The sequence below is a fragment of the Fusarium sambucinum genome, chromosome III, assembly GCF_050947815.1.
Source record: "Fusarium sambucinum isolate potato_lamoka chromosome III, whole genome shotgun sequence".
NCBI classification, from domain to species: Eukaryota; Fungi; Ascomycota; class Sordariomycetes; order Hypocreales; family Nectriaceae; genus Fusarium; species Fusarium sambucinum.
In genome coordinates, this window is record NC_139292.1 from 5981746 (window position 1) to 5993195 (window position 11450).

Below are 11450 nucleotides of genomic sequence, written 5' to 3' on the forward strand. Positions count from 1 at the left end.
CGACACTTTATTGTCGAACACAGCAAGGAATTCAAACAACCAAGTCCAGATGAACTTTGTAATATTAAGATTTATGCACCTCTATCGTGAGATCTATGTGCAAAATAGAAATGAATTATATACCCAGCGCTTCCTTCCAATCGTAGTCCATCCATCGTATCATGTGTGAATTAATCATTAAAAATGTCCCAACGCTTTTTATGTCAACTGATATCATATCCAGAAGTAGATATTCGTGACGAGCATGTGGTAGAATAGCTTAGAAGAAAGCAATGGCGCCAATGAAGGCCAGGAGACCAGCAGGGGCGATGCGGCCGGCAGCAGCAGTGACGACGGCAGGGCTGGTACCCTCAGGAGGAGAGTAGTCGCCGGTAGGGTTGACGGGGACGGGGACGGGGCCGGTGGTTTGAGGAGCCTCGGGGTGACCGGGCTGGGGGTACTCAGGCTTTCCGGGAGCGGGAGCAGTGGGGTGGGGAGCGGGAACCTCAGGCTTGCCAGGGTGACTGGGCTTGCCAGGGGTGGGCTGAGGGTAGTGCTCAGTCTGAGGCTTGGTGACTGTGCAAGGGCAGTCGGTGATGGTGAGGGTGGTGGGCTCAGTGACGGTGTAGGTCTTGTTGCCGTGAGTAAGAGTGGTAGGCTCAGGGCAGTAGGTGGTGATGGCAGTGAGAACCTCAGTTGTGTAGACAGGAGGAGGAACGGGGATGATGGGCTTTGTGGGCTTGAGAGGGTGGCTGATGGTGCAGGGGCAGTCGGTGATAGTAAGAGTGGTCTCCTTGGTGACGGTGTAAGTCTTATCACCGTAGGTGAGAGTGGTGGGAGCCGGGCAGTAGGTGGTGATGGCGGTCACGACCTCGGTGGTGTACTGAGTACCGTTACCGTAGGCGGCGTAGTGAGGAGAGGCATTGGCAGCTCCGATGAGGAGGCCAGCAGCAGCAGCAGCCTTGAAGAAAGACATTTTGGTGAATGTTTTTTTTTGAGGGGGATTTGTTTTGGAGTTGATCTGACTTTTAACGAGTGAAGTGCAGAGTAGAGCAGAAGCGAGAGTGATAACGACTGTAGCGAGTGTAGTTGATGAGGAGGAGAAAGAAGAGAGAAAGAAGAGAGGGAAGAGGATGTATTTATCTCGGAAAGACTCAGGTTTCTGACAGACAGATCGAGTCAAGCTGAACCGAACTGAACTGACCTGGGATGACTGATAGACATTCCGATCCAACGGAGAAGGGAAAACTAGTCTAGACTGGTCTAACCCAAGAACTTGCATGGCATTTCAAGGAAAAGCTAGACGGAACGAGCTAAACGAGGCAATTTTCCCTCTTTCTGCGCCGTAAAATGCATCTTTGGTCCAATCATGACATGATTGAAAGTTGTTTTTTGTACCTGCACTAGAGTCGTTGGGCTGAGGTGGGTTTGTTTAATCCTGGTCTCGCAATACGAGGACCAGGGGTGCCAGGGTTTGTGTCTAGCTAGTAGTGTGATCGGATCTTGGAGTGGCGGGTACAGATAAAAAGGCCTCATTTGATAAGAGAAAAAGGTCTGGGGTAGTAAAGAAACAGTGAGACGTTGGTTGATTGGAGAGACGAAAGAGAGTTTTGGGCTGTCAACGGGCAGGCAAGACAGGGTCTTTTTGTTTTTGTCTGCACTCAATCTTGGTGTAAACTCTGTATAGAGGGTTACAATTGTAACGGCAACGAATGAAGAGTCAACATGCATCTACTAACAACAAACAACTGACAGTGATGATCCGATTCAAAGACAAGTGGAGGATGGGGATGGGGCCGAGTTAGCCGGATAACCATAACAACTTAGTGAACTGTAAACCTGACTACAGTGGAGTTTCAAGAGTCAGGTACTCCATATCTGGCTGCTTCAGGGAACTTTGCCTGAGAATCTGCCATCTTTTGACCTTTTTTTCCCCTTCTTGTCTCTTTTTAGCGTAAACGACAAAATCCAATGAGCGTCAACGGCCCCTGCAGTTGGCATCAGGCTAATGCGGTGCAGTCACACACACTTTTTCTGCATGTACAGTACTCTAACCAATGATATACAGCCTGATCCTTTTAGTGGCATCTCTTTTCTCTCTAGTTATCTTTTTCTTGTTTTCTTTCAGTTGTTGGTTCTCTTGGCCGGTTACTCTGTTAGCATGTCTTATCTCCTCCATCATCTACAGAGTACTTAAGCTTCAACCTAACTGTGCCGCTAAGAAGAAACATGCAAGGGGCAGGGGTTGCTGAGGTGAGATGAGCTGTTTATGTTCGTGCTTTACCCTCAGATCAGTTCATTTTTTATTCAATATGGCAATCCCGATTCCCTTGCTTAATGCGTGTCTGTGAATGTCTCTGTGCTCTCCCGATTTGAACAATGGCATTGTAAATCTGTCTTAGACAAATACAATCTCCTCATGCAAAGCTCGTAAGCTGTAATTAAATATTTCTTTTTTGGTGGCTTGTCGCAGAAACCGACGTTATTTGCCTCTGGCGCTTTTGATTTGTCGTGGCTGATACAAGGCGTTGGAGCTTACCTGCCTCCTGCAAGAGACTAGATAGAGCTGACGGACAATCGAGATTGGTGACTGATTTTGTGGTTGTTCTCCTAACTATCTATGGACTACCCGACTAATCATGAATCGACGAATAAGGAGACATCATCCGCAGTTTCCATCTCAAAACTCGCGGTTGGCATAGATGGACTTTCCCTTGCCCTCAATCACCTCACCCACATAGTCTACATACTTGACAGCTTCAAAGTCAGGATAGAGATCCTTGGTGCTGAGGTACCCCAGATACTTGGCATGCTCTGGGAGGTTATCCTGACGGAACCACTCGCAGTTGAGGTACTGAGGAAGGACAAGTCCAAAGAGGAAAGGCAAGGACTTGTCACTTTGATCATATGCGGCCTGGGCTGTGGCGATGGTAGTTTCAATCTCCTTCGTTGTCACCTGATTCCTGTCAGTATTTTCTTTCATCCTGATGTATTCTTAAGGGTATCATTGACTCACCTTGTTGCGCGGAATCGTCTCTTCGCTCACTTTCTCCAAATGGCTATGGATTTGCTCCTGCGACCACACCTCATTGTAGGCAAACACATACTTGTTCAAAGTACGCTCATCGGTGATGATCTTGGCCACGTATTTTCCAATGTCTCGGAGATCCGTGATAGCAGTAGCATGAGAACCATCCTCGGCCATGACCGTGGTGGGGAACTTAAGGGCGTAGTCAATCTTGCCAGATGGGAGAGCTGGGAGAGACACCTGGTACCACAAGCCAACGTCGATAACAGTGTAGGGCAGGTAGATCTTCTTGACGTGGCTGATGACGATTTCTTTCTGTGGTGTGTCAGAAGAGTCATGTAAATCGGACTACTCTGCAGTATACTTACGAATTCTCTAAGAATCATGACACCAGCAGGAGGGCAGCTTGGACCAAAACTGCTGGGGACGAAACGCTTCACTCCAGCTTCCTTGGCAGCGTTTGCCAGAGCAATCTCAGGAGCAGGTGAGAATGGGACCAGACCGCTGATGACGACGTCTTGGCCAGTGAGAGTCTTGACAAGCTCATCATGGTTGTTTTCGAGGTTGATGGGTATGACCGAGACACCTTGCTTTTTGATATTTTCGATCTCGGGCTTGTTGATGGAAGCAGGTCGAACAATCGCGGTCAAATTCTACCAAGGTGTTAACGTCGAAGTAAGAGCAACGATGGAGTAGACTCACAAATTTGGTAGAGGATGCCGTAAGGGCTGCAATGGTGGACAAGCCAACCTCTCCGTTTGCGCCGACAATAGTGATATTCATGATGATGTTTTAGTGGAAGAAAAGATTGTTGAGATGATGTTGTTTTGAAATTGTGATGATGTTGGTTAGAGACCATGATTGAAGGTTATATATACTCATTCTGAAGCATGAGTTTATAATCTCCGATATTTTCTTACAAATTATTGATTTGTTGTATAGTTTATCATTGAAGTTGTCGCTTTGTAAGTCTTGGTTGGGATTTGCTCCGCCGATATATCGGTGATCATGATTGACTCCACTATCGGTGATGAGCCAATAAAATTCTTGGGCGACAACCAGCAGCTAGGTACGAATAGACAACTGCTTATTCTTGGTGTGTTCTTGGTATGGTTTCTGTTGTAGCTAATACTTAAACATACAGTTATTTGGTTGCCTTTGATTTGTATCGTAACATAGCAAAATTATCAAGACAGCACAGAAAATTCATGATTCAGCTCATCCATCACGCATGATGAAAACATAGGTAGGTAAATCAGCAAACACTCCGAGAGTCTGGTATAAATTATCATGTATTATCTTCAGAATGATCCTCTATTTACCTCTCTTCAGCCCTATCAACTCTCGAGCCACATCGTCATGGATGTCTCCGATGGCGAATTGAAGACCACTCCGCCCATAAAAGAGCTGATCGAGTGTGAGTTCCAAAACTTTAAAATTTACTACCAACACTGATGAAGATATTAGCCAACCTGAATTACTCTACCCTCACGAGACTAGAGTAATGATTGTTTTCAGTCGCCGCGATAATGGACGCTTCGAAGCTTCGATTGTCAAGTTGGACGGCATTCGGGCAGTGGTCTTGCACCGAAGCATGAAATATTTTGAGATTAGATACCCCCTGCAAGAGCTTTTGGAGCATACCATGAATAAACTGTACATCAAGTTACGGGTAGACAACCCTGAGACTACTAAAAACAATAAGAGCATTCATCCATCCTAAGACAGAGCAGAGAAAGCTCAGTAGGAAAGAACAGAGGGGATGCTAATTTGACCAGAGGTTGCCGGGTAGAAATGATTGGGTCTAGCTCACGGTGACAAGATGCCTCTATGGGAAGTTGTTATGGATGTTCTGGACTAGCAAGATAAGATAGCGAGAACTATGGAAAAACATTGCCTGCAGTCCAATAGAAAATGTGTCTCATGTTTCTTATGTGAATGAGCTCAAGCCAAGCCAAGAGTCTGCGCGCGGCAAATTGCTGCCACTGTGCCGTATATGTAAGACAATTGTATGATACAGCTCGGACTCTGATTACTCAGATTCCAAATTGACATTTGGACTTCAGTTACCTGCAGGAGGAGGCTATTGAAGTGCAGCGGGGAATTTCAAGATTTGGGATACTTAAGCATCAACAAAATCTAACTGTATTTCGAAGGGATATTGTTAAGATCATGGTTCTTTTTGCTATCAGACTAGAACCGCGCGCGGGAGATCCACTTGTGTCCAACCCAATTGTAGTAACCGCGCGGGGACCCCCAAGGGATTAGGCTTACATGACATGCTCAGATCAGATATGACAGGGTTTGAAAGGCTTCAATTACGAATAATATGCATTACAGAAAGGGCGACTGTCAGATTCAATGCAACGTTATGACATAGTTTATCAGAGAGAAATCATTACTTAGATATACACGATGTAGAAGAGTCGTGTATAAGAAAAAAGAGTACATAACCAAGACAGCTGCCTGTGATATAACTTATCCATCAAACACTCTAAATATACACAATCACCATCACAGCCACACCAACTCAATATCTATCATGTTTACTCTGCAATACTTTCTCGTTGCTGGTGCCACAGGTCGTCAAGGCGGTGCAACAGTAGATGCCCTCCTCTCCCATCGCGATATCAAAATTAACCCAAACCAAGTCTACGCTCTTACTCGTGAAGCATCAGGTTCAGGAGCTGTCAAGCTTGAACAAAAGTATCCAGGTATCAACATCATCACTGGAGACCTGAACAACCCCAGAGCAATCCTCCAACAGCTGGACAGGTCCATTCTTCCAAAGACTGGAATCTATCTCGCCCAAGCTCATGGACCGACAGAAGTCTCTGATGCAAAAGGCCTTATCGACGCTGCGGCTAGCAACGGTATTCCTTACTTTGTCTACTCTTCTGTTGACCGTGGTGGTCGCGAGCTTAGCGACAAGGACCCCTCATACTGCAAGACCTTTTCCGACAAGTTTCTCATCGAAAAGCACCTTATAAGTGTATGCTCCAACAATAAGACGGACTACACCATCATCCGTCCCACCTGGTTCGCCGACAATGCCTGGTGGGGTTTCCCAGGCGCACTCTGCATGACGGGCTGGAAGGTGAACATGAAGGGAAAGAAGATGCAGGTCACCGTGACCAAGGACATCGGCAGATGGGCTGTTGAGGGTCTTCTTCAACCGGACAAGCGTGGTATTCGCAATGAAGCTCTCAGCATTGCTAGCGAGGAGCTCAGTTTCGATGACGTTGATAAAATCTTTATCAAACACACCGGAAAGGGCGTTCCAGTTACCTACAGCCTCTTGGCTCGCCTCTTGATCTGGTTGAGCAAGGATATGAACACCATGTTTGGATTTATTGGCGAGAGGGCCTATGGCGCAGATCTATCCTGGTTGGGGTCACAGTTGAAACCGACTAGTTTTGAGGAATATGTCAAGAGCGATGTTCCGATTGGAAAGGTCGAGTAGGTGTAGAATACTTTCCTTAGCATTCTTTTTGCTTGAGTAATAATATGTTGAGGTTTACGACAGATCAAAAAGTAGAAGTGATATTTCATCGCGAATCAGTGACTTTCGAAAAGGAGGAAAACTAAGAATGGCCAACAGGCAACAGTTCTTGACATCTTTCAGACATAGAGGCATTTTCACGGAGAAACACATGTAACAGTTTTTGGACCTCAAAACTGCAAAAGATAAGGAGCAGTTGAATGGGTGAAGGATATTTTAGGTTCGGAGTTTAGAGAGTTTGTAGGTTTTAGGACGGATACCACTCGACCACTCCTTATAAAGGTATATAGAGTTAGATTAATATATAAAGGTAGACTGGCCCCAAAGGATCCTTATCTATAGGTATATACCTTAAGGCACCTCCATATCCTTCACCTCGAGATTCACGCTCGAAATCACGCCTGTCTTGGGTACACAGTTCATGTACTCAAACCTTGCGTCTCCCTCTTTTAACACCGAAACTTCGTGCCACGTTCTGAACTTCCTATCCTCTCCAAAAGTCTTGTAATGTGTGAGTGCACCACGATATATAGCAAGGTGAGATTTGTGACTCTTCGCCCATGTCTCGAGAGCTTCAAGATTGGTAAAGAAACCCGCGCCGCACGATTCTTTTCTGGAAACACTCTCGAGTGAGGAAAGGTCTTGGTTTTGGAGGTAACGTAACCCAAGAGCTCCTGTTTCTGGAGAATTTTCCCACAGATACTCGAGTCCAGATCGGAGCGTGGGTTCGAGCTTTGTGTTATACGAGTCGGCTTCCTTTTGGCCGCAGTTTTCCCAGAATTGACCTGATCGGATGTGCGCTACGTTCTCGGCGTTTGTGCCGATGAGGTACTGGCCTAGACCTCTGGGTGCTGTGGATGGGGGTGTATGATCCGACAAAGGAGGGAAGAGATCGTACGCAGAGTTAGGTATTCTGTCTCGGGCAGCACCCCAGTATGCTGACAGAGTGTGTTCTGGGAATATTGCACTAGGGAGTTTTGCGAGACCGGGGAGATAGTCGAGACCAGAGTAATTCGTCTCAAGCCTGGGATATTCTGTGACAAAAGCTTCTCGCCAGATACCGACTGAGGCGCGGTCTTGGCTTGCCAGACGTGAGTAAATTGACTGGAGTGAGAGCTCGCCAAGACTCTTCTCGTATGCTGTCTTGTCATCCCAATAGCAGACCCATATAGTTGTTTCCTCTACATCACGTCCATCAATAACAGTAAATATCTCGTACGCCAAAGGGCCGGAATTTCCTTTTATCCACGACTGGATTACTGCAATGGCTTCATCTCGAGGATCGCCAGCTCCCGAGGTATCGGAGTGTTTCTGGACTCCAATGTACGCGGTGCCGACATGTGTGACATTATCAGGAAGCTTCAGATGCCATCGTGGGACTGGAACGCGGTGGTTTTTCGGTTTACGTAGTGTATGAACACGTGCAGGACAGGACATGGTAGTATTTTGGTTGGTCTGACGATGCTGTCGCAAGACATGTGTTGTATTGTCTATGGACGAAGTTGGTGGTTGAGGTCGGCCGTGGTGAGGGGTTGGGGTAGTTCTCATGTCATTTGATCATTTGATAGGGCGTCATTGTTCGGAATCAACCTGTAAGAATAATCACGCAGTATTCAGCTAGTTTAATCTGCCGATACCGACCAGAATGAGGAATCAAGTTTTTGAGCATGATTCCATATGGTGATGCTTATTGCTTCAAAATCCATGGGCCAAGCCACGGATAGTGTATCTCAGCTTACCGACCACTTTATATCAGGATCAGCTGACATTACTGAATTAAAGTATTACTATCAATGGAATCATCGCCATGGCCAATGCTTTTATTATTTTTTGAGTTTATGGATTCTCATCTCCCTTGGCATAAAGCGGTCGCCACGCCGCTCTCTCCCGGACGTCAATGTAGGCACCGAAGCCATGCGATAACGGGGAGACAAAGCGAGTCGAAGTGAGACACTGAATGTTTAGATTCCAGCTTAGGTCGTCACGTAATTCTAGAAGCAACTTTTACAATTCCGACTTCAGGGTCTTTTTTCCGTGTTTGTCTCTATCTTTTAGTTGTAATTGGTCATTCTTGATGCGCCATCGGAAGGCGTCCCGGAAATTGTACTACGTACCAGGTATTGATTGCCGGGAGCGTATATATTTATCCCGATCAGATGATGATGAATCGTGTAGAGAGAGGGGTCATTGAGTTTATCTGCATGTTCCCTGTCATGCACAGTATGTTTTGGTGAGCGGTAGATGTGCCGGTCTATTTTAGACGTTTTCTGATCTCTCTTCTTCACTTGGTAATCAAAAATCACTTGTCCAATGCAGTAGCAACTAGCTTCTAAATCGATTCCATCTCTAGGACCATATCCCTTATCATTGAAGCCTGTAATTACAGTGGGCACGGAGAAAAAGGACGTTTGACCGTCGGTTGTCTTTGGCACGGTAGCTTCCCCGCAAATGTCATCCCCTCACTAAACCTTGTAGGAGAGGCTTACAGCGAGTGGTGATATCTCGGCATCTCGGAGCCAATTCCTTTGCACCATGATTCCATAGACAGCCAAGATCACAGCGATGCACACTCATTTTGCGGGGGAAAGGGGTTAATAAATGGCATTGTTTCTGTCTTTTAATACTGTTTTCATACTTTCATCATCTATAAAAGATCCCCAACTCCCCCCTCCTTTCTCTTCTCCCTTTCTGTTCTGCAATGGCTTCATCGTCTCCAAGAAACATCATCTCAAAGAACAAAACTCCCATCGCAGCAGTCGCCGCATTCGTCTCAGCAGCAGCAGTTCTCACTTCAATTTACAAATCTTATACATCCTACAAAATGTCTCACAACCTCCACCCCAGCATCAACAAGGGCGTCACCAAGGGCTCTTCCAGCTTCTCTGGTGGCAAGCTCCGATGCAAGTGCTCCTCCAACCCCGTCGAGGTCACCCTCAAGGGTCAAGTCGCCCACAACCACGCCTGTGGCTGCTCCAAGTGCTGGAAGCCTGAGGGTGCTCTCTTCTCCGTCGTCGCTGTCATTCCCCGCGACCAGCTCCAGGTCACCGCCAACGCTGACAAGCTCACCATCGTCGACGAGAGTGCTGCTATTCAGCGAAACGCCTGCCGTGACTGTGGCGTCCACCTGTTTGGCCGCATCGAGAAGGAGCATCCCTTCAAGGGTCTTGACTTTGTCCACGTCGAGCTCTCCGACGAGAAGGGCTGGCAAGAGCCCCAGTTCGCTGCCTTTGTCTCTTCCATCATTGAGCAGGGCTTCCCCGCTGAAAAGGCCAACGAGGTTCGCTCTCAATTCAAGGATCTTGGTCTTGAGTCCTACGATGCTCTGTCCCCTCCTCTGATGGACGCTATCGCCTCTTGGACCGCCGCCAAGGCCAAGATCTAAATGTCTCACTCTAATGTAAGCCACTTTTCGAAAACGAAGAGTGTGCTGTGTTACAAAAAGTTGCAATGGTCAGGTTAGCGGGTGTTGGGGTATTTGGTGGTGGTTGTTTTGGGAATGTACCCGATCTGAAGTTGAAAGGGATAGTTGAAGAGGTCATCACATAGTGAGCCCTCGGATGAGATATTTGGTATGGAAGGATAAGAGGAGAAGCTCAAAAATAGCATCTATCGATCCTAATTTATGATTTGATGAACCATTTGGGCTCAATTGAACTTGATGTGTCTAGAGTACATCAAACCCCAACACAATACTAGAGCTGTCGCACGTTGCAGCTTTGATATGTGCAGAAGCTGACTGTCAATAATATTCACAGCTGTGCTTCAATTTTCGCCTCATATACGACAATCGCAGAGAGCTTCTCAGCAATGTATGTGATTATTGGCAACAATTACTGGTAACAATTACGAACAAGTCCACTGATATATGCCTGATTCCCGAACCCCTTTTGTACTAAGATCCTCTTGATTAACTTCCATTGCCATGTTCTGTTCCCTGAGTAGTGTGCACCTACATAACTATAAATCCATAGCCAAGCTTCTTCCTGGGCCTCTCTAAACAGGCCCAGCCATTCGTCCCTCGCACCCACAACATCCCAAAATGTCTACAGACGGTCCCAGTATCGCACAAATCCCATCCCTAACACTGACTTTTCTAGATCCTACCATTTGTGTCTCACAACATGCCGAATTGTTCCCAACTGGTACCAGTGTCTCGACTAATCCACCGTCCACATTGAGGATTTACGTCGTCATAAGAGAAACCAATTTTGCTGATGGATACCTATGGGGCTTTGGTGTCTACATCAACTCACCCGACGTGTGGTTTGGCTTTGCTGCTATGCGATTTGGTCTAGAATGGTTACATGTGTACTATACTGACGATTGGCGTCAATTCGGCGGCTTTATTGATAATTTCAACATCGCTCAGATTGGAGTTGAATGGCGCCCTTGGATACCTGACATGTTCCGTCAAGTCCCCATTGTAGAGCATTCGACGCGAAATCAAAGCGAGCAATATGTTTACGATGTATTGGACTGGTTTCAGCAACTTGGGCTCGTCAGTGCGAATGCTTCTGGGCAGGTAAAGACGCGCTTTAGGCAGTATAGCGATTATGTTGACACAGAAGCGGGTTCAGTTCAGATGCCCGGAAGTTATCCAGAATAATGTTAGATATTGCAGTTTAGCAATTTGAAATTGAGTTGAGAATGTCAGTACCACGTCAGCGGAGAATAGCACGACCATATTGAGGGCCTCGGTTTGAAAATTATCACATAACTAGTAAGTGCTTATATATTCATAATGTAAACTCATAGTAGCAAAGTTTCTCAAGAATGGAGATGTGTAACAAAAAAAGATCTGATACTCTAGAGTAGGGAGAAGTTGTTCGATATTGTTTGTGCTTTGACTCCGGAAACCTCACGTCAGAGGATCTAACTGGATATATATTTCTCTCTATCCAGATAAAGAATGTACCCTATCAACGACTCCCACTTAGACCA

The 11450-nt window shown here is 46.3% G+C and overlaps 6 protein-coding genes across 6 annotated transcripts; 3 read left to right on the forward strand and 3 right to left on the reverse strand.

Moving 5' to 3' along the window:
* Positions 1-259: 259 nt before the first annotated feature.
* FSST1_012150 (uncharacterized protein) lies at positions 260-955 on the reverse strand (the record flags this gene model as incomplete). The annotated part of the gene is made up of 1 exon (XM_083235350.1): positions 260-955. One exon carries the CDS (start codon positions 953-955, stop codon positions 260-262), a length of 696 nt encoding a protein of 231 aa, XP_083081846.1.
* A 1704-nt stretch (positions 956-2659) lies between these two features.
* On the reverse strand, positions 2660-3790 carry FSST1_012151 (uncharacterized protein; the record flags this gene model as incomplete). Its single annotated transcript, XM_083235351.1, has 4 exons — positions 2660-2935; positions 2996-3322; positions 3376-3660; positions 3710-3790. The coding sequence occupies 4 exons, from the start codon at positions 3788-3790 to the stop codon at positions 2660-2662; spliced, it is 969 nt and encodes a 322-aa protein (XP_083081847.1).
* A 1759-nt stretch (positions 3791-5549) lies between these two features.
* On the forward strand, positions 5550-6470 carry FSST1_012152 (uncharacterized protein; the record flags this gene model as incomplete). The annotated part of the gene is made up of 1 exon (XM_083235352.1): positions 5550-6470. One exon carries the CDS (start codon positions 5550-5552, stop codon positions 6468-6470), a length of 921 nt encoding a protein of 306 aa, XP_083081848.1.
* Positions 6471-6860: 390 nt separating this feature from the next.
* Positions 6861-7946, reverse strand: FSST1_012153 (heme-containing dehydratase protein; the record flags this gene model as incomplete). The annotated part of the gene is made up of 1 exon (XM_083235353.1): positions 6861-7946. One exon carries the CDS (start codon positions 7944-7946, stop codon positions 6861-6863), a length of 1086 nt encoding a protein of 361 aa, XP_083081849.1.
* A 1261-nt stretch (positions 7947-9207) lies between these two features.
* Positions 9208-9891, forward strand: FSST1_012154 (Mss4-like protein; the record flags this gene model as incomplete). The annotated part of the gene is made up of 1 exon (XM_083235354.1): positions 9208-9891. The coding sequence occupies one exon, from the start codon at positions 9208-9210 to the stop codon at positions 9889-9891; it is 684 nt and encodes a 227-aa protein (XP_083081850.1).
* A 657-nt stretch (positions 9892-10548) lies between these two features.
* Positions 10549-11115, forward strand: FSST1_012155 (uncharacterized protein; the record flags this gene model as incomplete). The annotated part of the gene is made up of 1 exon (XM_083235355.1): positions 10549-11115. The coding sequence occupies one exon, from the start codon at positions 10549-10551 to the stop codon at positions 11113-11115; it is 567 nt and encodes a 188-aa protein (XP_083081851.1).
* Between the last annotated feature and the right edge of the window lie 335 nt (positions 11116-11450).